Here is a 23,841-nt window from a genome sequence, read left to right as displayed (position 1 = left end):
CACTCCTGGTGCAATTACTCATAGCATGAGCCAGGCTACGATGCATAACAATATACCCTCACATTTGTATAATGCTTTTCAGTCTTTGAACTCCTTTTATACCCATGATGTCATTTGATGCACATGACACACTGTGAAGGAGGCAGTGTAGTGTCATGGTTAAGAACACAGATTCTGGAGGCAGGTTGCCTGGGTCCCAATCCTGTCTCTGCCCCTACAATTGGTGTGATTTTAGGCAAGTGCTTTCACTTCTTCTTCTTTAAAATAGGGATAATAACCAATTGTTTCACTTAATGTCATGAGGATTTAATGATTTAATCTTTGTAAAGTGCTTATAACAGGGCCTGGCATGTGGGAAGCTCAATTAGTGTTAGCTATTGTTATGGTTATTATTCCAGGTCAGTAAAAGTGGAAACTGAGACTCAGATGAGGTAAGTGATATACCTAGGTCTCAGAGCTAAAATCTGGCAAGGTTGGAGCTTGAACCCAGATCACCCGACTCTAGTTCCACAACATGGTAATGCTGTATGACCAAACAAATCAATATTCTTTGCACAGACTGTTCACCTCCTGGTCTGGAAGTTCATGGGGCTGGAAACCAGAGTTTCCTCTAGTACGTGCCAGGCACAGTGCTAGGAGATGGATGGTCTACAAGCCATTTGATTCTCACAACAGCCCTGAGAAGCAGGTATTTTTATCCCCTGTTCTATAAGACTCCAAATTCAGAGGAGATGGGACTTGAATGTATCTGACTCCAGTTGCTCTTCTGGATGCAGAGAAGGGAGCTCCAGTGTCCCGAACCTCTGAGAACTGCTCCGTGACCGCAGGTCCCTGCTGGTTGAGGCGCTGTCCACAGTGCTGAGGAGCCTCAGTAGGACCGGTGGGGCGAGGAGGTACCGCTGCTGCTCAGGACCCGCAGAGGGGTGTGTAGAGGGTTGTTCTCCGCACTCCCACCATCCTCAGACAAGGGGGCTCTCAGATTTCACTCCTCTCTCTGACCCCTAGAGGCACATAAATTAGCATGCTGTACAGGATAGGAGTCATCTCCTCTCTATTAATGCGTCTCTCCCACTTTCCGGGGATTGGGGGGCACTGAGAATTTACAGATATAGCAGAGTGCGCAAGAGTGCACATACGTGCATGGGCATGTGGAGCTGCTGTGTGCCTGGGCGTTGGTGTGCATCTTGGCTTCATCTATATGTATCCCTGTGGTTCTGTACAGGGCCCGTGTATATGTGCGAAAGTGTGTGGGCGGGCAGGTCTGTATGTGGCGGCACAGCACCTGTCTGCGTAGGTGGTGTGAGAGTGTGTGTGTCCCGGGAGTGTGTGTGGTGTGGAGAGTGTGTAGGAGAGGGCTAACAACTGTGGTGTGTGTGGTGCTGGTGGTCCCGTAGTTGTGAGGAGTCAGTCTACTTTGCTTGGCTTCATCTTTACTCCTCCCTGAGCTGCACCACATGCAGCAGCACACACAGGTGCACACACACATACCACACACACACACACCTGCAGTCTCAAGCCTATTCACACCTACTTCTTCCGTATCCACTGACATGTAAGTAACTCACCAGCATTAGGGTAAAGCACTCAAATGTGCATGCAAACAGTAACACATGTGCACACAAAACATGAGCACATGTATGTCCAAAGCTGTGACAGATCACACAGAAGCTGGCTCTCTGCTCCTCCTTCCTCTTTGCTATCTCTAATCTTCAGCTTCTCATCTTCTCTGAGAATCCCAATCTTTTGTCCCCTCTCTCCTCTCCCTTGGGAGTGGTTTTCCTTGACCTGGTGCTCTTGGTAGATCCATTTACTGGGCTTGGCCCCGGACACAGGAAGGAGGGTTATACCCCGGCATGACTGCTTCTCCTCCCAGAAATGTGGATTTGTTCTCATTAATACCAATCCTGGTTACATGAGGCTCCTGCTGGTGCCACCTGCTGGTGGCTGTTACCTAGTGTCTGTAACAAGTGGGGGACTGGGGAGCTGGGTACCTGGGAGACAAGAATTAGGGGGAAGCCTAGGGAAACGTGGACACAGAGCTCTGGGTGAGTCTGAGGAAGGTGGATTTCATGTGGACAAGTCTCCTTGGGAAGTGACTTAGGTAAGAAGAGAAGAATGTTCTAGGGACATCCATGCTGAGAATTCTGGTGTGAGAAAGCAGGAGGACCCAGGTAAATATGAACTATGAGTTGGTGTGTGTTAGCCTTGTGATGCACGAGGATCTGGCATACACTTGCCCATATGAGCAGTTTAAGAGGATATGGACTCTGTAGATAAGTACAGATGTACATGCGACCTATGTGTGGTTATCTGAAGAGATTCTACCTGTCAATGCATGCGCAAGAGTGCCCTGCATTTATGTGTGTGATTTTGCATATGTGTCTGAGTCCCTACAATGGGTGTGTGTGCAATGCATTGCTTGTGTGTGTGTTTGTGGAGAGACGTGGGTTTAGATGTACTAACATACCATATGATAAAAGCCTTGCCATTCTTATTATAGCAAACCCTCCAACTGAGAGGCAGGGCCCGAAGCTTGGGAAGTGCTAACACTTTCCTCTACACTGTGAATTCCTGATTGTCTCCTAAAAGTACTGCCTAATTTTCAGTTAATACTCACCCTTCTCCCCTTCTCTCCCTTTGTGCCTTTCTCTAAATATCCATAATTCATGGGGTACGGTCGGATTCTGGAATTCCACATATAGACATTTCCAAGCTACTGTCATCTTGGGGTCTAAAGGCAGCTAAACCATCCACTGACCTCATTCTTGTCTGCCAGGGGTAAACCATTTGCCTGGATGATGAATGGCAGACCATCCACTCTTCCCCCATCCTACCCCACGGTTTTTTGCAAGGCTCATGCCTCAAAGAACCTCCACAAAGGAACAGCAGTCTAGGGCAGAGAAAGGCCCCTTCTCCTCACAGCAAATGCTCTTTTCACACCAGCCTCCCTCTTGTTGGGATGTTGCAGGGGCTTCTTGGTGCCCTTCCATTAACCTTGGGAAGTTGCCAGGAAAGCAGCCGTCACGGCAGCCTGCCCCTTTGTCCCCCTTCTCTCCACATTCCTCCTTCTATCAGCTCATTGTCCTGAATTCCCTATGAGACTCTCTTTTCAGAGCCTCGACTGGCCTCCTCCCACAAAACCCTCGTGCCCTGGGCTTCCTGGGCAGCTGTGACCACCCCCAAGCCCACAGGCTTTTCCAAGTTGGTTTCCTAGAAAGGGAGTAGGGAGGGAGCTTAGCTTCTAAGCCCTCAGAAGTAAGGGCTCTGGATGAATTCTTTTCCTTTCCCAAATAGTTCCCATCACTGTTTATATATTTCTCCCATCCTACCTCCAGGAACATACACTTCTCAAGCATACACACCAGAATCTGCTGTACAGCTGGGCCTTCCAAGGTTGGGCTACCCTATCTCCTGCATGGATGAATCTTCACTATCTCCTGTTGCTCTCTAGTTTCTAACAACCTAGAAACAGATACTAGACGGCAAGCAAGGTGAGAGGTTCAGCACTGTCTTAGCCGGTGCCGGTGCCGTGGCAGCTACATCCTTTGGGGCATATAGAGGCCAGACTGCTCTCCTCTCTGGGCTTCTAGTGTACCTCCTGTGTACAGGGCCTCCTGAACACCTGCTGTGGACCAGCCACCATGCTAACCTTTAGCACACTGTTCTTCTGAGCAACCCCATTGGCTATTACCTGTAAGTTTTATGATGGCAAGCAGTGTCTGCATTGCTCAGCTTGCACCTAGTAGAGTGCTTGACTCACAATAGGTACTCAATCCATATTTGTGAATACCAGCTGCTCATTAAGTGGCTGGACATTCACAGAATTCCCAGTGAGGCTTAGGGAAGTTACACAACTTGCTTAAAGTTATACTGTTGGTGAGGAAAGGCAAGGATGGGACACAGCTTTTCTGATTCTGAGTCCAGTAATCTCTCCTTTATACCATATTTACCTTGTGTCCAGGAACCATGGAAACTTGTTGCTGTGCCACCCTCTGTCATGGATGTTTTTTCCAAGAATAAATCCAGTTCTGTCTCTAGGCATTCCGTGCCACTCTGAAACCCAACAAGGGGAAGAACAGAGAGGAAGAGAGAGAGAGAAAATTGAGAAGATAGAGGAGGCAGTGAAAGAAGGATGAGGACAGGCACAAAGGGGCAGGGGGTGAGGAAAGGGGAGCAGCTGAGGAGGAGAGTCAGAGAGGAGGCAGCAGGGAGTAATGGCGACTGGAGACCTCTGGCTCGTGTCTGCTTCCCAGCCCCTCTCTTCCTGTTTCCTGCACCTGCTAGAGCGATGCTCATGCCAAGGTTCTGGGGAAGGGGTGGAGGGGGAAGCAATGGAATAAAGATGCATTAGTGTCTCCTAGCACTCTTGCACAAGGCCCTTTTGTGTGAGGGTTGAGGACTAAGTGTGGAGGGGCCCAAGAATGAGAGGTCCGGGGGTCAAATGTGTGCCAGAAATAGACTCCCCCCAGCCCTCCAGCTGCAGCTCCAGAGTCTATTCTCTTCTCTCATCCCAGCCTATCCATCTGTGGGTCCAAAGCAGAGGCACAGCCCCTTCCTACACCATTGCCTGGGCCTCTTGTCCCTCCCCATCCCCCGCCGCTTTGCCCTTTGGGGTGTTTTTTGTTTATTTTGTTTTTAAAGTGAGATATGTAAAGAGAGTGCTACAGAAAGTCAAACATGAAGTTTACTTTTTTTTCAAGCTGGGAAAGATTCTCCCTAAGCTAACATCGTTGCCAATCTTCCTTTCTCTCTTTTTTTTCCTCGCCAAAGCCCTGGTACATAGTTGCGTAAGTTCTAAGTCCTTCTAGTTCTTCTATGTGAGCTGCCACCACAGCATGACTACTGGCAGATGGGTGGTGTGGTCCCCACCTGGGAATGGAACCTGGGCTGCTGAAGTTGAGCATGCTGAACTTTAACCACTAGGCCATCTGGGCTGGCTTTGCCCCTTGGTTTTATTTGAGCCAAGAGAGATGCTTTCTCTTCAGCCTTTTCTTCACCTCCCTCCTTCCCTCTCTAACTAACCCTACACTCACTCGTGTTACTCCTATCTGCCTACTCCTCCTTCTCACCTTTCCTAGCTGACCTATTTCCTCATTTCCCCTAACACAGTCTCTGCTCCAAACATGAAGGCTTCTTCCTTGTGCCATTCCCCCTTGTTACCACTTCTGTGCGTTCATTCCTCATGAAGCTCCATTGAACGTGCACTACGCAGTAGGCCCTCGGGGTACTAGAGAGCAGAAACCTAGACAGAGCAGCTCTTTGCCCTCACGGGGTTATAGACCAGCAGTTTTCCTTGACTGTAATGCCTTGTTTTACCCTGTCTCTCCTTCTCGTTTCTTTAAGATTTAGCTCCTCTTTCATTTCCGTCACTCAGCTCTTGCCCATCCCCACCATCTCCACCTTCTTGAGGCTCTATGGAAGTTCAAGACTGGGTCACCATCTGTCTCCAGGTTCCATGTTGACAAGTTTATTACATGTTACAAGTGTTTCCTTCCAACCAGATGCTGAGCTCCTGAGTAATAGGGATTGTGACTTGTCACTTTTGTGTCCTCCTCAATGCCTAGCACAGTGCTGACTGCAAATTGGTGTTCAGTGGCTGCTTGTTAATTGGAGAATTCCTTCTCCTGATGCTTCTTGAGCCTACGTCCTTGATCTCTCCATTTCTTGCATTCTAGCATGACCTAATCCTTGGCTGATTCCCCACATCTTCCTGATCCTTTGCTCACATCAACTTTTTTCCAATTTCAACGATGCCATCTGCTCCAAGCCACAACTCCATGTGCCTCTATGGAAGCTTCCATACCATACTAGAATCTCTGGTCAATCAAGAGTCTTTGGGATAAGGCCAGGTCTGATCTTCCTCCAAAGTAATGTAACAGGGGCACAGCATTGGACTAATAGTTGAGACTGTTCGAGAGTCTGTGACAGAAACAGCACATAAGAACCTTCAGATTCCTTTCTCCTGCAGACGTTCATTCCTACTACCTTCTACAGATAGAGAAAGTATAATTCAGAAAAAAGAATGACCCAGATCCCCAACTTGCTAGGGTCAGGGCTGGGATGGTTCGGCAGAGCCCTGACTCCTAGCTGTCTTTCAGGCTTCTGAATGCCAGAGTGAGTAAGTGGGGGCCACTGATGCCCAGCTGTTCCAGCACCTCGCTGCTGAGGCCTTCAGCCCTGGGCAGGCAAGGGCATACTCAGGTAGGGCAGAGCTGCCCAGGAGTCCTGTGAATCATTTTCCATGACACAGCCCTTGGAAAGGTGAGGGGTTGCTGGAGACTGAACAGCATATTTCTCCTCACGAGGAGGACTGCCATTAGGGCATCGAGTCCTGTGGGAAAAACTTGATGAGAAGCAGAGAACCTCCCTTCTGCATTCTCAGATTAAGCCACAAAAACATGAAATATGTCTTTTCTGAGATTGTTTAGAGCTGGTCTGGAAAGCCAAGAAGAAAGAGGGGTTGTTATGGCTGAAAGGGCTATCTATCTGGTTTTCAGATAAACTTATCCTCAATCATGGATAGGTTTCTTCCCTGGGCAAGAATTTGTTCCCTTTTCAGCCAGATAAGAAATGAATATAGTCTGGCTAAAATTCCAGGAACTGGTTTCTGTATCAATTAATTTCTAAGTAAGATGCCACAACCCTGTCTTTAAGAACTCTGACTTAAGGCTCAGTTGAGGGAATTCTGCTCTGTAGATGTATGGGCAGGTTGTGGGAGCATAAGCTTGCACCTGCTCACAGGTGTGCTGTATCTACCATATGCAATGATGGTTAGTGTACAGTTAAGGAATGTCCTACTGTCCCTCTGGAACAGGTGGGGTTCTGGTAGACCCACTTCCCATGCTTGGGGACTCATCTGGATGAGATACCTTAAAATGATCCTATCATGATTGGAACAGGTGTCTTAAGCCAGGAAGAACTGGATCTGTCTCTGGGCCACTCACTACCACCTAACCAATATGTAGCCTTCTGGGAAATTGCAACCAGGTAGGGGAACACTGGATATTCTGGGAAATTTGAATCATAATGAATTTAGAGTTTTAATAAGAAAAAGTCTTCAGGAATTTATTTTTGGAGAGGGCAAAGTGGATTGTTAGAATAGCTACTTGAGTCCATAAAAACAATTTATGTCCAAAGGCCACCTGCCCAAGGGACAAGCAGGGATGTGGGAGAGAAGGAAGCCAAGCAAGGTGCCTGCAAAGGTCTGTGAGCATTCTGAGCCTAGCTGGAAAATGCTTATGATAAGAAGGTTTGCGGATCCTATAAAGCTTTTCTTTACTTCTTTATCAGATCTTAAGATTAGATACTTCTATTTCGGAAATCCAATTTCCTTTGTTTATTTTCTTCTCTCCTTCCAAGTTCTTTTAAAACACACTGACTGGTCTCTCGTGTACTAAGAGAAAACAAGGTGAAAGGATTTGCTTCACAAATGGGCTGGACTTTTATAAGGGTCAGGCTCACATCCCTGTGTGCCTGGGGCTGGCAGCAGCAGCATGAATTGAAGTGAGAAAATACTAAGATCTAGATACTGCTTGCAAACCCTTCCTTTCTAGATTTCCTCTAAAGTTCATTTTTGTCTTAATTTTGGAGGCTGTTTTCATGGAAGATTGTGTCACCCCCAAATGGCTGCAACATTACCTCCTATCCCATGACCTTTTAAAATTGGAGGTGGACACTGCTCCTATTGGGATGTAGGGATCTACATTCTCTGCCTTGGAATTGGGGCAGGGTTTTGAGTCTTGTGTAAGTGATGCTATACATCTTCCAAGGCTAGAACATAAAGGGTAATACATCTTCCACCTGGATCTACTGGGATTGCCAGCTCTTGGAACCCAGACCCCATGCTGTGAGGAAGCCCAAGCAGCCTGTGGAGAAGCCCACATGGAGAAACTACAGCTTTGCCTCTGGTCCTGGCTAAGAGCCAGCATCAACGTGCTCGCCCTGTGAGGGAGCCATCTTGAAAGTACAGCTTCCATCCCCAAGTTGGTCAGATACCATATGAGGTAGAAAAGAGCTGTCCTCACCAAGCCCTGCCCAAATTATAGATTTGTTAGCAAACAAATGACTCGTTGTTTTAAGTCACTATATTTGAGGATGGTTTTTATATGGCAAGATAACTGATATAGTTCCCCAACTGCATAAACACTACTTATGTCTTTGGTGCTCATTTTGGATAAATTGCTTTGATTTAGAGCTGTCTTTCTTCCTCACAAGTAGCTCTCCCAAAAACTGTCCTAACCTAGATTCTACAAAGAGGTCTGGAGCCACTGAAGAAGGTAGGAGGTGACAGGTAAGTGAACTATTGTTTTTGAGTCCTACTTGCTCAGTGGATGAGGAGGGAGCAAGGATAGTCTCCTCTTCTAGACTTAAAGCTTCTGTTGGCTACCTTTCTCACTCTCCCACCAAGGGCCTTTGGGGTTGTGTAGGTAGGTGGCTAGATGTGTTTTTTCAGGGACTAACTGATAAGACTAGAATTTCGCATTTCAAAAAAGAAGAAGGAATGACATATACTCCCATACCCGATGTAAATACACTGCATTTATTAGTGACATCGATCACTAATCACGGACACTTTGGAGCTGCTCATAGGAGTGGCTCACATTCTTCTCTCGTGGCCCTCTTGGACAGCTGGGCCCCATGCTCACCCTGAATACTCCACTGGATGTGTCCATGCCAGGGAATGGGGTTGCCATCCTTTCTGGGTCCAGAGATTAGATATATGTCAAGAGGGAAAGATTTAATTAGTCTCATTTCTCACTGTGACCTGACAGTATATCTCTTTAGAGCTGATATGAAATAAAAGTGAGAGATGTCTGAGATGATAATGCTAACTTTTCCCTTTGTGTCTCAACTTTCTTCCTTTTCCTCTCTGCCTTCACTCACTGTTCCGCTCCATTTCCAATAGACGTATCCAAAAGACGTTTAATCTTTTTAGATGGTTCCTTTGAAACTCTTCTCAACCCAACTCATGCTCTAAAGCTCTTTATATATATTTTTTCCTTCCAACCTGACAGTTTTAATTCCCTAGCAGAAACCACCACACTGAGGAGGACAAAGAAGATGGCCACCCAAAAAAAAAATCAGGATGGTTGATGACAGTGGCTCCATCCTTTCCCTTACCCTGAAGGCCACTATAAGAATGTTTCTCTGAGCACAGATGCTTCCCACTCCTCTGCCTTGTTTATAGAACTGGGGCTAGCCTTTGGGAATCCAGCATTTCTCTCTTGTCCAGTTAGCTCCTTAGGGGTTTTGGAAGGAGAAGAATCCTGTTATCACCAGTTCTGCAAATGGATCCCAGTAAGGCTTTATGGCCCTAGGGCCATGGGAAACTACGTGTACGTGTGAGCAGGTTTATGTTGAGGGTGGAGTTGTTCTTGGGCATGATTGCTGGCAATTAGAACATCAGTGGGGGCCTAGAGTTTCCAACTCACTTCATATCCCCAAGAAAGGCATCTTGGCAAAGAAGGAGAACCTAAAGCAATGGCTTAGGGAGCTATATCCCCAGAATTATGCATCTTGAGTATGTTTGCACAGCTGGAGTAGGTGGTTAGGGTAGGGGATTATTCAATCTTCAGATTACAGCCAGATGCTAAAACTTTACCAATGTATTTGCTACTCTGCTGGGGGTCCCAGGTTCCCATCTCCTGGCTGGCAATGAGTTAAGTGGGCTGGGGTTTCAGGGAAGGCTGTTCCTCCAGAACTCCAGGCCACTTTTAATGCATGTTGTGTGTATATTTTCCCACAAGCAAGTCTCCTTCTTGTTCTTTTAAGAGCTTCATGTCCTAGAGCCACTGCGTTGTGGCCATTGAGAGCTTTGTGAGGGTGAAACTCCTGACTGTCCCTCTCTCCCCTCTTTCTCCCTTCCTTGGCCAACAGCCCATCCTAGAGAGCTGTGCCACCCTCACCACTGCTTTCACTCCTTGAAGGAACAAGTATCTTCACTGCAGCCTCAGAAGGCTTGCTGGTGTGAGGTGATTGTTCCTAGTAGATGTTTCCATGACGCTCATTTATTTCTTCTGCAAATGCAACTGTATTGGGGGAGGGGACGAGTAGAGGTTAGAGCAGAGAGATTGGGAAATACGCAACCTTCTAGTTGCCTCATCTATCTTCCTCTGTAGGAATAAAAAACCCACCTTTCCCTTTCCCTGGGTGTCTCCATCCCAAACCTCTAAACTGCTCCGCAAACCCATCTTGGCTTCCCGCTGCCGAGATGGGGCTAGGTTCCCAGTTAGGTGGGGAGGGAAGGAATCTTGCGCATGAGGAGAAAGCCGTTTTTAGGAGAAGGAAAAAAAAAAAAGCAAACCCCAACTTTTATTGGTCAAAGTTGAGATTTAGTAATGATGAGCAACGATGCCCTGCCCCGGGGGTGGCAGTCTGTGTGTACGTGTGTCCCAGAGGGGGTCGTGACACTGCCGCAGTTGAAAGTGCTGAGGAGTGCCAGTGACTCATTCTAAATCTTAGTGACTTGTGGAGGTCATTTTAGTCATCCCCCTGCCTTCAGGCTGCATGGAGCTTAACTTAATATCACGTTTGGGTGGGAGGGGGTGCGTTGCCCAGGGAAGAGTGTCCGTGAGTAGAAAGGAGTGGGGGTGGGGGAGATAGCGCGTGACCTCTTTGAAAAGATCTCCAGCGAAGGACGTTCCCTAGCTTTCCCAGGCTGCCCGTTCCTGGGTTTCCCCACCATTGAATTAGCATCGTCCTCCCGGGAACTGCTTTTTGCTGGATGGAAACCGGATGTTGGGTTCCCTGCGTGGGCGGGGGCGAGTTCCCTCAGACCTGTGCGGGGTAAATGAGACTCCCAGGGTCCCGTTGGCAAGCCCAAGAAGCCACCATTTCCTTCACCAGAAACTTGCCATGCAGTGTGAACATAGAACAGAAGAGAGGAGAGACGCTACAACGCCTTCTCCCTGGCAATGCGCATGATTCTGCGGCTCTGTGCTCGCCACACTTCAACGCACCTTGAAATGGGCTCGCCTCCTTCGCTCCACGACGGGCAGATATCAGAGCCAATCGGCCCCCAGGCTTGTGGGCAGTGCCCAATGGGCGGGCGGCGGGGGCGGTCCCAGAGGCCCGGCCCGGCTAGGTTTCACCGTGGAGCTGGCTGCGCTCCGCCCGGGCTAGTAGTGCAGGTGCTGCTGCGCCGGGGCCGGGGAGGCTGCGCGCCGAGCCGAGCGGAGCCACGGAGGGATGGAGAGCCGGCAGCCTGGGCTGCAGGAGCACCGGCGCGGGGCGTAGGCGGGCGCGCGCGGGCGTGAGCAGGCGCTCGGGCGCGATAAGTGTGCGGGCGCAGGAGCACTTTGCGATAGGATGAGGCTCTTGGCTGGCGCGCGGTAGTACTATGATTTGGTATGTGGCCACTTTGATAGCAAGTGTGATCAGCACCCGAGGTCTTGCGGCTCAAGGTGAGTTGAAGTGCAGCGTTCCTCCTCTGCCCCTCCCCGGCGCTCTCAGCCCTTCCTCCTCGCCTCGGGCTCCCCGGCCCCGCCAAGCGCCGCGCCTTTCCGCGGGCGAGGCTCGGGCTCGGGCTCGAGCCAGGCGCGCTCCGGGGCACTGCCCGAGAGGGCCGGGGGTCGCGCGGGCTAGAGGGGCTAGGCGGGAAGGGGTCTGAGCCTTCAGGCTGCGGGGCACTCAGGAAAGGATGCCTTGGGATCCGGGTCGACTTCGCCTGCCGTCGGCCCTAGGGCTTCACACCCGCGTGCGGAGCCCGGTGTCCTTTGACGGAGCAGCCGCCTCCTTGAGCGCTGGGGAGTCTGTGGCTTTACTAACTCTGGCTACCGGGGAGTTTGCAGGTCCTTCGGGTAGGCTGCAGCACGCTTGAGCTCCGCGCAACGCCACCGCTCCGTGGGCGAGCCCTTGCAGTGAGGCGCGACCCAGAGCCTTGCGACTCTCGGCACCCACGGCTAAGGGACAGGGTTTCGGCATTGCAGGCACCCACCGCACCAGCTCGCACCCCTTCTGAGCACACATCTTGTCACCTGGAGGTCGGATCCTCTTCGCAGGGCGGGTGCGCATGGAGCCCCAAGAGAGGAGAAGAGCTGGTTAAGGGCGGGGTGTCCCTCGGCGGGCTCCGAGGAGTGTGTGCCTTTGGCTAGCCCTGCCTGCGTCTCCGCCTGTCTTAGCCGCACCTGGGCCCCGGCCAGGCAAAAGTTCCCTGGGAGCGCGCCGCAGCTGGGCCGACCCCACGCCGCTCTCCCCGGCTGCGTGGCAGAGCTGGCTAGGGGCGAGGGCGGCGGAGGAGGGGGGTCCCCACTGCTGCATCTTGGAGCGGAGGGAGGTTTATCTCTTTCTTTTTTAACCCGTCTGAGCTGAGAAGAGGCAAGAGGGAAGCCAGCGAGTTGAGTGATGCGTGCGTGAGCGCGCGGGCTTTTGCTTTGGTGACCGGCAAAGAGACCTACAAGCCTCTGGGTGGCACCCCCAGCTCTCAGCCCTTGTATGGAAGTAGGAGCGGAGTCTGGAGGGTGCCAGGACTCTGAGCTCACGGTTCTCAGCGCGCGGACACGACCCAGCTGCGGGCAAGTTCATAAAGCCGGGAGAGATGGCTGCGGGAGATGGCTCCGGTCGGTGGGTGGGAGTCAGCCAGGAGGACCCACCAGGGAGAGAACCCACTCCCAGCGGTCCAAGGGCAGAAGGGGTTGGCAGGAGACGCCTTTTACAGGGTCCTCTCATTACACCTTGTCTAGGGGTGTGTAGGAGGAGGGGGAAGCGATTTTAGAAAGTTTCTGGAATTGTCTGTGTCTCCCCTGCTATTTGAGGGGTCTGAAAACAGAACCAGAGGAGCGCGAAGGGAAGGGTGATTTTGTTAAATGGTGTGTTGGTGACTTGGATGGTTTTAAAGCTCTCCATTTGTCAGGCGGGAAAGCTGAGGCCAGGGCGACTGCAGGAGCTTATGGAGTGGGGATGCCTGTGAGGTGGGCTGAGCCGTGTGGAGAATCTGTCTCCAGCCTCAGCCTCCTCCGTTCCCCCGATTTCCCTGTAGTCTTCCAATGCCCTCATCTTCCTCCCCTCCACTTTTTGGTATGTTCCTGCTGTGGGACTGTCGCCGAAAGCACAAAGGGATGTGCTGGTATCTTTGAATAAAAAAAGCACTGAAGGGAGTCTCTGAAATAGCCTCCAAACCTGAGAAGTCAAGGTGAGGGGAATGGAAAATTTTTGCAAGTTTAAGCACAGAATAAAGGACAGTGGATTTATCTTGCAGCAACACACAGAATGACCAGACAGAAGGAAGGACTTCCCAACACTGCAGGTTGTTGGACATGAAGGTTATGCCTCTTTCTGGGTGTGGAGAGGTCCTTCTGTCTGGGATGGCTTGATGTGCACCCCTGCCTGCCACGGCTTGTTGGTCTTGGGATCTTTGTAGCCTAAAGAGGATCTGTGTGTGGTGGTTAAGGACCCAGGACTAGAGTCAGAAGGCCTGGATTCAAATTCTGGCTCTACCACTTGTGGGCTCTGTGACCTTGGGCAAATTGCTCAACCTGTCTGAATGTCAGTTGTGTCAATGGAAATTGGGGTTAACAGTAGGAGCTTGTAGGGTTTTGTTTGTGAACATTGTTGCTATAAAGAAATGAATGACCACCTGTTATATAGTAAGTGCTAAATAAATGTTAACATTATTATTTTTATTACTGTAATTTGAATATCTGTGGGGTTCCAAGCCCCTTCTCAATTTCTTTTCCTTGGGCCTTTCAAGGCATTGGTAGCTGGGAGTGTCTTGGGGGGAAGTTCAGAAGGCTGACTGTCAGGAACCAAGTACATTTCACGCCTGACCTTGACTGGGGAGAGCCTCTTGTTTCTCTGCATCCCAGGGAGATGTGAGGAAGGCATGAATGCTGCTTGGAAGTCCTTTGGAAGATCTGCAAAACTGGAGTTGTGTCAGTGGCCAGAGGCTTGTGGGAAGAATGCAGGGAGCCCAGGAGCCCAGCGCTCCTAGCATCACAGCATCTACAGCATCTGGAGGGAGGGAGAGGGGGCCTGTGTGGCAGGCGCCTGCTTGCGTGAGAAACAGCAGCCAGTGTTCAAATGCTGGCTCTGTGTGAGAGCTCAGCTCTTCTCTGACTGGCAGAGGCGACTTCCTGGGAGATTCCTCAGGGGCAGAGAATTTGAGATGCCACTCTTAGGGTTTGGCTGATGTAGGGGCTGCTCCGGCAGAGGGCTGAAAGGGGACAGACCCCCTCAGGCAGTGTCAGGTTGGGACAGAGGTAGGCATAGACTCCCCCTTTTGACTTTAATCCTATGTGTCTGGGAGGTGGGTGAGGACAGTGGAGAGGTTGGGGAGGGTATGCAGAAGAGAGGTATCTGGAGCCTGGAAGGTGGTGAGTGGCCTGTCGCCATCCCAGACGTTTCCTGAGCAAGCTTTGGGGAAGATCCTGGGCCATACTCGGCTGAGTCTGGGCCTCTGACAGGGGAGGGAAGTCTGGGCCTTCATTCCCAAGGCTGCCTCCTCCTGTCTGTTACAGATTCTCTGCGTGGATCATCCCTGACTGCAGAGTCCCCAAATAAAGTGAGGTTCTGACTCAGATCCTGGTGATAGCTGGACCAGTACCCTCTACCCTTTGCCTGGCCTTGTCCCTCCCTTCTTCCTTTTGGCATTAGAGGTTGGAGGGAGGAGGTTTAGACCTGGAAGCTGCCAGCAGGACCTCGTGGGCAGCCCATCAGCTGAAAAGGACTTAGCTCAGGAAGTGGCCAAGTGATGTGTGTATGCATGTCCCCAGCACACACCGCTGGAGGCAGGGGTGTGTCTGGCAGCATGTACCCTGGGAGAAGCTGAGGGAGGGGATGTGTCAGAGGGGCATGGCAGAGGGACAGTGGGAAGAATCAGCTTTCAGCTGCTGCCTGAGGCCCCACACGTGCTAGACTTGGAGTTGTCAGTCCCAGAGCTGGTGGTTTCATGTCTGTGGCTCTGAGACAGAAAGCTGGAATCTGGTTATGCAAGGAGCAGAGGCTGCCTCGTGGGGAGATGCAGGAGCCCAGCATCTATGCCTCCACCTCTTTCGCGTCCCTGGCACTGGCTCTGCTGGTGCCTGCTTTTTCTCTCTCCCCTCTGCCCACCCCAGCCAGCGTGCCGCCCTGCTACCGCTCTCTTTGCTCCCTTGGACCTCTCTTTCTCAGGCCTGCCTCACGTGGCCTTCCTGTGTGCTGCGCTGAGGGAGTAAGGACAGGGACAGAAGCCCCAAGGGGGGCAAGGCCTGAGAGTCAGTGCCCTTCTCTTCTCTATGAAAGTCCCCTCCCTCTCCTACACACATGTGGCCTCCTCGGCTGGGGCCTGGGCTCAGGGGAGCAGTGTTCTTTGGTCTCCTCCCTGGGATGGGTTAAACAGCTGGCAAAGAGTGGATCTGAATTGTGCAGAGAGAGGTGGTGGGTACACGCTGTCTGGAGGTGTGTGCACACGCCCTTATGTGCATGCCTGTATGTGTGCACATGTGTTTGTGCGTGCACATGTAGAATGCAGCATGACAGGGCACAGTTAGTGTCCAGGCACAAGAAAGGGGTCCCTCCCGTCTGAGTGCCATGGGTGGCAGGAAGACCAGACTCAGAGGTGACGCCTTGCTTTCCTCATCCCCCTACTCTACACCTGAGCCTAGGCAACCCAGAAGTCCCAAAGTTGGAGGCTCAGCCCAGGGGCTGGATTGAAGGATGTCTGAGGTCCTGAGAGAAAGCTTAACTGGGGGGGACAAATCCAGGCAGAGCTCCCAGGGACACAGAAAGGAATCAGTCTTGCCAAGGTGGGCTCTGGCTTCAGGAGCCCGTTAGCCCAGCACACTCAGGAGTGAAGGGGCTGAGTCCCTGGGGAGATTGGAGAGGGTGCTGGGGTTGCAGAGAGGCAGCTTGTAGCCTGGCCCCCTCAGGGGCACTGCCCACGGGTACAAGCCCCGTCTGCCCGAGGCAGCTGACCTATTTTTCTTAGGAATCTTCCGGCTTTTGTGTTCTCTCTCGCGTGAATAAGCAGGAGACTGGTGAGCAGAGATGGGGCCTCCATAAGGGTTTTGGAGGACAGTTCCATGTGGGCCAAGGCTTTGAGGAGATCCCAGCCAGCCTAACTGTCCTTCTGAGAAGAAAGGGTAGGGATAGTGCCCGCAGCCTGTGCTTCTAGCCCCTGCTCCCCCACCCCCTTACCTCCCTTCTGGTGACAGGCACCACTGAGACGGTCTGTGGCAGACAGCTTGCACAGCAGCTCATCTACACAAAGTCTACGAGATGAGCCACTGTCCTCATTTTCTGGCTTCAGAGTAGGGAATGCTGACGCTTTGCTGTGGGTAAACATGGGCCTTTAATTTCCCACTTACTTGTCTAGTGACCTGGCCCCTTATCTGAGGAATGTGGCCTGGTGGTGCCGGCTGGTGTGTACTTGGCCACATGGCCATGAGCGTGAGGGCAGGGTGCAGGCCTCTGCCCAGGTGGTGGGGAGGAGGTGGGATGGGGTGTGGCTTTGCCTTTCTGCTGAGGAGCCATTAAAGGAGCAGAGCGGAGGTTGAATTACTGACTGCTTCCTGTCAGTGGCTCCTGGGGAAAGGGCTTTTGGAAATACAATCCAGCCAAGAGCAAATTAAGGTTGCTAATAGCATCGCTGCCTCATGGGCTGCTAAGGGGAGCCCAGCCGGGATGGTGAGGGAGGAGAGGTACCCACAGGAGGAAGGAGGCTTTTGTTCCTGCCCCTTCCTCCCCAAAGCCTTGCTGTGCAGAAGATGGGAAGCTTCCTGGCCAGGGCAAGTCTGGGCTCGCCTGACCTCTGACTTCGGACGCTGAGAGGTTTGATGCAGAGTGGGGGCTGGAGCTCTGTGAGGACAGTGATGGGGAGACTGTAGAAGCTGGGGACTTCTCTGAGGACCTGCCTGGGCTGCATGTGGGGGTCCTTGCTGGAGGCAGAATGATGTCCAGATGACCTCCAGCCCACCTGCCTTCTGGAGATGAGAACAAGGACACAGTCTGATGTTTTGGACTCAGGCCTCTTCTCCATCTCACAGTTTAGAGTGCTTTTAGCATTGCTTTGGGCCATGGGGAGTCTGTCCTCTGCTTTCCTCCTGCCATCCTTCTGGGTGTGCACCTCCGTGGGAGGCTCCCGGGGAGCCTGAGTTGCCGGCTTCCTGGAATCTCCTGGAGCCTCCTGGCTTGTCAGGGAGGAGAGATTGGGGGACTATTGGGGGCTGTGCCTTTTTTGGACTCAGCAGGGATTATTTTTAGGCTGGCAGATGGAGGTGGCGGTGGCTGTCGCTGGTATTATTAGACAACAGGCCTGTGGTTTGGGAGTCTGGTGCCCAGAGGAGGAGGGGGCGGGGGGAGGAGGAAGAGAAAGCTCCAGTAAGGACTTGTATTTATGAGCTATGGAGGCTGGTGCTCACCCCGTGGTCTTCCCCTTACCACAGCCGCCGCCAGACCCAGCCAGAAGCTCCTGAGTCTCGTGCAGAGTGACACTGCTCAGCCCAGAGCCAGCCAGAGATGGCCAGCTGCCTTCTGAGACAGGCCTGCCCGGTCATCCTTCTCTAGTCCTGGGCTGCAGGGGTCTGGCTGTCAGAAGCTGTGCAGAGCATGCAGTGGGAGGGGCTGACCTCTGACTCAGAAGAAAATGGGGCTGTTTCTGGGAGCAGTTGGGGAAAGGCCTTGGTGCCTGGGCCTGTGGCCAGCAGGGTGGTGTGAATGACTATGGGCACCTGGAGCCTGACTCCCCCATCTGCTCCCTGAGTGACTTGGCTGAGACAGATAGCCTCCCAGTTTGCTCTCTTGTGAAATGGGGATGGGTGTACCTCTGCCAGGTGGGCATTTTGGGCACAAATGGAGTTCGTGTCACACGCCCAGCACCAAGCCTGGAGTGCAGTAGGTCTTTAGAGGAAGTGAGCTTTGCCAGCAGCTGCAGCTCTGCCTGCCCTGGCACCTAGGCCTCCTCTGGTATTTAGAGTGTTTCCATGCTGCCGTGCCCTGGCGGAAGAGCTGCAGGTTGTGAGTGTCAGGCATGGGGGCTGTGCCAGGCCCTGGATGCCTCCTGTTCTTGGCCACAGGGGATCTAATGGGCCACCTGCTGGGACCACCTGGCCCAGAGAGCAGGAAGTTTGTACCCTCTGGGCTTCCCAAAAGGTCAGCCAGACCACAGGCGCACCTCAAGCCCCTGTGCTCTCCTGTTTCTCCTCCCTACTGTGGGTGAAACTGCCCAAAGTGGGCTGGGCAGAGCCCCAAGATGCAGGTTTGCTGGGCTCAGGTACTGCTGCTCCTGCCTTCTCTACAATGGCGTGTGAGGTCCCGGGCACCTCCTGGCCTCCTGCTGTCCTCACCGTTGCTGATGCCAGCTTCCCTCTGAGGGTACAGCCTCATCCCTTTGGGCTACTGTGATGGGGGAGGGTCTGAGGGCCTCTCGCCCTCTTGCAGCCACTCCCCACCTCTGGTCAATATCCATCCTTGTCTTCCCCTCCCCCTCCCTACCTCCCTCTCCCCTCTGCTCCCTGCAGAACCAGTGGGCCTTTGCTCCCGCCAGCCCTGCTGGGGAGAAGCCCACCTGCTCCCTGAAGGAACAGCCTCAGCTCTGTCCCCCTCCTGGTTCTGGGTCCTTTGAAGGCCTGTGTTTCTGTGTCTCAGTGGCTGAATCCTCTGTACCCTTGAGTTCTCCCTCTTGCCCTAGGCTGGATTCTGCCTGTGTCCAGTTTGCATTATGCCCATCTTGGTGTCTCTCTCCTTCCTTGCTTCTTGAATCTCTTTTACTCCTTGATTGGGTCTGGTGTCCTCCAAGGTTTGAGTTTCTCCCTCTCCTCCATCAAGCCCCTCTTCCCTCTCTACTGCCAGTCTAGTTACTTTCTTTTTTGCTTTGAGCCTTTCTGGAGAAAGTGTTTTATTAGACATGCTTTGGCTCAGAAAGGATCAGGCGTAGGGAGAAGTGCTTGTGGGTGATAGAGTGAGAGAACACGCTGTGTGTGTTTGTGTGTGTGTGTGCGTGCGTGCGTGTGTGGTGAAGAGATGAGGAAAGCTCATAAATATTTTCCAGTTCGGAGCCAGGAGGCTTGGCCTGAGTGGTGGGCGGGGCTCCCAGCCCTCTGCCTTCTTCTGGGGAAGCTCCGGCTCTTGTTGCCTTGCTTATCCTCTGGGATGCCTGTCTCCCTGTGTCCTCTCTCCAGCTGCTCCTCCCTGCTGGAAAGGGTCCTTGAGAAGAGATGCAGGCTGGGGCAGAATGTCTTGGGGTGGGCCTTGGGTTGGGTGCTCAGCCCTGAGCCCAGGGGCAGGCTGGGGGTAGGGGTGGAAACCTGGAGCCAGCCCCAGTGATGGGGGAAGTGTGAAAGAGGCTGCCTCATTGCCATGCAGTGAGAGCGAAGGAGTGCTAGGTGTAAATGAGCAGCCAGCACTGTGGGAACCCATGTCAGAGCGACCGCCTCCTGGCATTGCCCCCTAGAGCTCTCAACCCCAGCAGCCAGAGCGCTTCAGAGCTGAGCTTCACTGTTAGAGGTGGGCAGCCGCCATTTCCCACCGCTTTTCCTCCTGCCCTAGGCTCTGGGGCCAGAGCCCTGGGAAGGAGCCCCCTTCTGTGGACGACCTCTGTCCCCTGTCGTGTAACCCGTCCCTGGGAATAGCTCCGTCCTCTTCCCCCAGGCTCCTATATGTCTCCTTTTCTCCTCCAAGGCCTGTGCTGCACACATATGCAATGCACAGACACATACACTCTCAGTGCACGATCTGCATGTACTCGCTCACACACGTCCTTCTATCAAGAGCTGTTCTCACACACACATTGCATACATGCACACACACGTTGCTTCCCCTGCTCACTCATGGTGCCTGGTTTATCCATTCCTTCTGGGTCCAGGACCAGCCTTTGTGCTCCTGGATGCCGGGAGGCAGGTTCTGTCCCTATCTGGGTGCCCGTGGGGTTGTGGGGGAGGCTCCTGCAGCAGCTGGGCCCGCTCCGTATTTCCCTGAGGGGCTGGAATTCAAACTTAGCCTGAAGCAAGATTGGGGGCGGGGGACTGGGAAACCTGCTGGGGCTGCAGGCAGGTGAGTGCAACGCTCTGCTCTGCTCCAAAAATACTCCGTGATCTTAGCTCTTCCTCTAGAAAACAGTGATGTCACCGGTAGCCAATCAGCTTCTGGAAAGGTTGCCTCCTCCTCCTTCCGCAACTTATGGGGAGGAGAGGGAGAGGGGGAGGGGCAGGAGAGAAGGAGAGGAGGAGAGATGCAGAGACACACAGACAACAGACAGACAGATGGAGAAAGAAGTGAACACAAGCGCTCAGTCTGGCAGAGAAAGAGGTACACACAGAAAGGCAGGCAGACAAACCCCTTCCTCTTGCACAGCGGGCAGAGATCCATGTGTCCCCCAACACACACACATGCACACACGCGTGCACACACACATGCACAGGCATGCACACTGAGAGAGACACAGAGACAGGCAAGTAGACAGGATCCCCACATAGAGTGGGAGCTAGAAAAAAAAGAGACAGAGACACAGAGACTTGAAGAGAGACAGGCACAGAGAGACAGAGACATGGAGGAGCAGGAGAGATAGAGACATACAGGAGAGAGAGAGAGAGAGACAGAGAACCAGAGAGAGACGGAGAGACAAGGCACAGAGACATGAAGGAGAGACAGAGACAAGAGGAGACAGGCGGGGGCACACAGAGGTGGGAGGCCTGTAAGAGTTAGATCCAGGGGCACCTGACAGACTGGCCACAGACAGGCAGGGACTGCTCTTGGCCATCCTCTCCCTGGTGTGGTGGGAGGGCTTTGGGCCTCACTGAGCAGCCGCTGTCCTCGGTGCTGCCTGGAGGGCCCGGCAGGGATGGAATGGGAGGCTGTGGGGCTGGGGAAAGCTGTGATCCAGCCTGGGGTTGTGTGGGCTAGTGAGACTTCCCCAGCTGTCCTTTTCACTGGGAAGGAAGCTGGACAAGGTGACTTTGTGGGCACAGGCCTGGTGTGCGGGTGAGGAGGGTCAGGCTGGAGGTGGGTCTGCACATCCTCACGTAGGGGCTCAGGAGCAGGTTGCTGAGGCATGTAAAACCGTGCCTGGGTTAACCTCTCTACTGTCCTCCAGTTTGGAGCTGGATCTCTCATGCCATGTCCCCCTCCCCTGCCAGGAGGATGGGTACACCCTATCCAGTCACATGCTTTGTCCTCTTCCTTAGCTGGCTGAGGTTGGCAGTGCCAGGGTCCCCCTCCTTTGTCCCCAGCATCCTTCTCTCCCAATGACAATGTCTGAGTCTTCTCAGTCCAATAGGTTTGGGGCTTGGAAATGGGAGGGCTGGAGGCCCCCCCTTCCCCCCTCCTCCCCATGGAAGATGAATTGGGAGGAGGGGCCTGGAGAGGCCAGCTCAGGCCTGTGGGCTTTCCCTCTGGTGTTGCCCTGAGCAGTCTCTGCTCTGCTTGTTAGGGATTCCCCTGCTCCTGCGTGGAGTGCTCTTGCTGTATGCTGGAACAGCGGGCTGAGCTGGGGGCGGGGTGTAGGAGGATGGCTGGCTCTGCGGTTCCCGCCAGGCTCTGATGGAAGCTCTGCTGCAGGGAGACATTCCACTTTACCCTCGGCTGCTGCAGGCCCAGGCTGTGGTCTCCTCAGAGGCGCTGAGGCCCCTCTACCTTCTCGGGGGCCAGACTCCTTAGGCTTTAGGGGGGTGTTAAAGGGGGAGGGCATGGTTGTGGCTCTGCTCTTTGGCACTGCGGAGGGAAGGTTGGCTTGTGGGGCTGAAGAGAACTGCGTCCCTCTTCTTCTCCTCTGTCCTCCTCTCCCGCAGGTTCCTGGGTACTGGGCCCCAGGGCCATGGGGGGGGGGCGGGGTTGGTGGGTTCACAGATGACCCTCTGGGGAGTGGGTGAGGTCCTCTTCAGCAGGAGTGCTCGAGGGCAGCTGGCCTGGTGGAGGGGAGGGGGGTGCGGAGGTCCTTGGACGTGGGCAGAGGCCGCCTCTGGGCTGCTGGGGCAGGATCTCCTTATCATCTCTTTTTCTGAGTCCCATTTGCTGTCCCATTAGGTGCCCACGGCCTGCGAGAGGAGCCCGAGTTTGTGACTGCGAGAGCTGGCGAGAGTGTGGTCCTGCGATGCGACGTGATCCACCCGGTGACGGGACAGCCCCCACCCTATGTTGTAGAGTGGTTCAAGTTTGGGGTGCCCATCCCTATCTTCATCAAGTTTGGCTACTACCCCCCGCATGTGGACCCTGAGTATGCAGGTAAGTCTGGGCTGCAGGGTGCCCGCCCCCGCGCTTCGTTTCCCTCCTTGGTTTTAGTGTGGCTGCCCCTTCCAGCCCGGGGCCTCCGGGCTCTCACTGGTTGCTGGTCATGGTCAGGGTTCCTCCTACCTTTATCTCTGTTGCCTCTTATCTTTTCTGACTGGTCTGTTATCTCTGTTTTCCACAGTCTCTGCCTCTTTCCTTCCATCCTTTGGACCCCGTAGGTTTTAATTAAGTGGTGGGGAGGAGAGGGAAGAGGAGGCGGTGCAGACAAGAATCCCTCCTAAACAGCGCAGCCCAGGGTGCACAGGGGCAGAGGCAGGAGTGAGAGGCAGCCTGGAGCCTGGCTGTGGGAGAGCAGGGCTGGGCAGGATGGCAGCTCCGGGCAGGAGGAAGCAGAGTCACAGCCCTGCAGGCTTTGCTCTGTCTGCCTTTGCCCACGCCCTCCCTTTGGCTCTGGAGCTGGGGCCTCATCTGGGCCCTAAGTGTCAGTGAGTGTCAGCCAGGCTGCACTCCCATGCTACTCCAGCCCCCTTCTCCTGGCCGCTGGGTATCCTCTGCAATTACTTCTGCCAGCAGAGGCCTCATTGTAAGTCCCTGACAGCGCCTGCCCACTGGTCTGCCAGGGAGGAGGGTGTGGGATGTGTATGCGAGTACATGTGTACGAGTGTGTGTGCACGCGTGCGTGCATATGTGTGTGTGTGTGTGTGTGTGTGTGTTGGGGTTTAAAGCACCAGAGGAAGCCTGCAGGACCCTGCTTTTATCTTTGCTTCTGGCTTCTGAGGTCTGAATTGCCTTTCTCTCAGAAAGCATCCATTTCTGTCTCTCTCTCTCTCCCTCTCCCTGTCTCCCTTTCCCTCTCTCTCCCTCTCTCCCCTCTCCCTGTTTTCCTCTCCCTCTCTCCCTCTCACTCCCTCTCCCTTTCTCTCCCTCTCCCTCCCTCTCCCTCTCTCTCCCTCTCCCTCTCTCTCTGTCTCCCACCCCCCTGTTTCCCTCTCCCTCTCTCACCTCCCTCCCTCTCCCTCCCTCCCTCCCTCCCCCTCCCCTCCCTCCCTCCCTCTCTCTCCCTCCCTCCCTCTCTCTCCCTCCCTCTCCCTCCCTCCCTCTCTCTCCCTCTCCCTCCCTCTCCCTCCCTCTCTCCCCCCATCTCTCTCTCTCTCTCCCTCTCCCTCCCTCCCTCTTTCTCCCTCTCTCTCCCTCTCCCTATCTCTCTCTCTCCCTCCCTCTCCCTCCCTCCCTCTTTCTCCCTCTCTCTCCCTCTCTCTCCCTCTCCCTATCTCTCTCCCTCCCTCCGTCCCTCTTTCTCCCTCTCTCTCCCTCTTCCTGTCTCCCTCTCCCTTTGTGTCCCCATGTCCCCCTCACCCCCATCTCTTGCTTTCTTTGGCCTTTCTTTGGCTGTGGTTGGTGTTGATAGTCTGGGTTTTAGGCAGATGGCCAGTGTGGAGACAAGGCGGAAGGCAGAGGAGGTCGTGAGGTTGGGGTGAAGGGTGGGCTGAGTAGTGGGTGAGGGGTGGGAGGATGCTCGGACAGCTCCCCTCCTCCTCATGCAGGAGGGGGATCCGCTCTCCCTTCTGCTTGGCTCCTGCTGCAGCTCTTACCTTCTCCAATGAGCAAGACAAAGATGGCCTCCTCATGGGGAGGAGGATGGAGTGAGGGTGGGTAGCTTGGGGGTCTTTGCTCTTCCTGCCAGCCCTTTCCTCATTCTCCGACCCT

The 23,841-nt window shown here is 53.5% G+C and overlaps 1 protein-coding gene across 11 annotated transcripts in view; it reads left to right on the top strand.

Annotated features, from left to right (window-relative positions):
• Positions 1 to 10,322: 10,322 nt before the first annotated feature.
• Positions 10,323 to 23,841, top strand: part of IGSF9B (immunoglobulin superfamily member 9B) — a 60,513-nt gene continuing 46,994 nt past the window's right edge. For 9 of the 11 annotated variants that reach the window (XR_011540988.1, XR_011540990.1, XR_011540989.1 and 6 more), the window contains exons 1-2: positions 10,323 to 11,402; positions 21,931 to 22,128. Coding sequence is in view for 6 of the 11 variants with exons in the window: in XM_070623502.1 (XP_070479603.1) it covers positions 11,339 to 11,402; positions 21,931 to 22,128 (262 nt within the window). In the remaining 5 variants the exon portion in view is untranslated. Of the gene's footprint in view, positions 11,403 to 11,470; positions 12,005 to 16,502; positions 16,744 to 21,930; positions 22,129 to 23,841 lie in introns of those variants that run through there. The other 2 variants (XM_070623504.1, XM_070623505.1) reach the window with 2 other exon arrangements.

The sequence above is a fragment of the Equus przewalskii genome, chromosome 6 (assembly GCF_037783145.1).
Source record: "Equus przewalskii isolate Varuska chromosome 6, EquPr2, whole genome shotgun sequence".
Classification (NCBI taxonomy): Eukaryota; Metazoa; Chordata; class Mammalia; order Perissodactyla; family Equidae; genus Equus; species Equus przewalskii.
The sequence above is the reverse complement of the archived record's forward strand: the minus strand, read 5'-3'. Positions and strand labels throughout refer to the sequence as shown.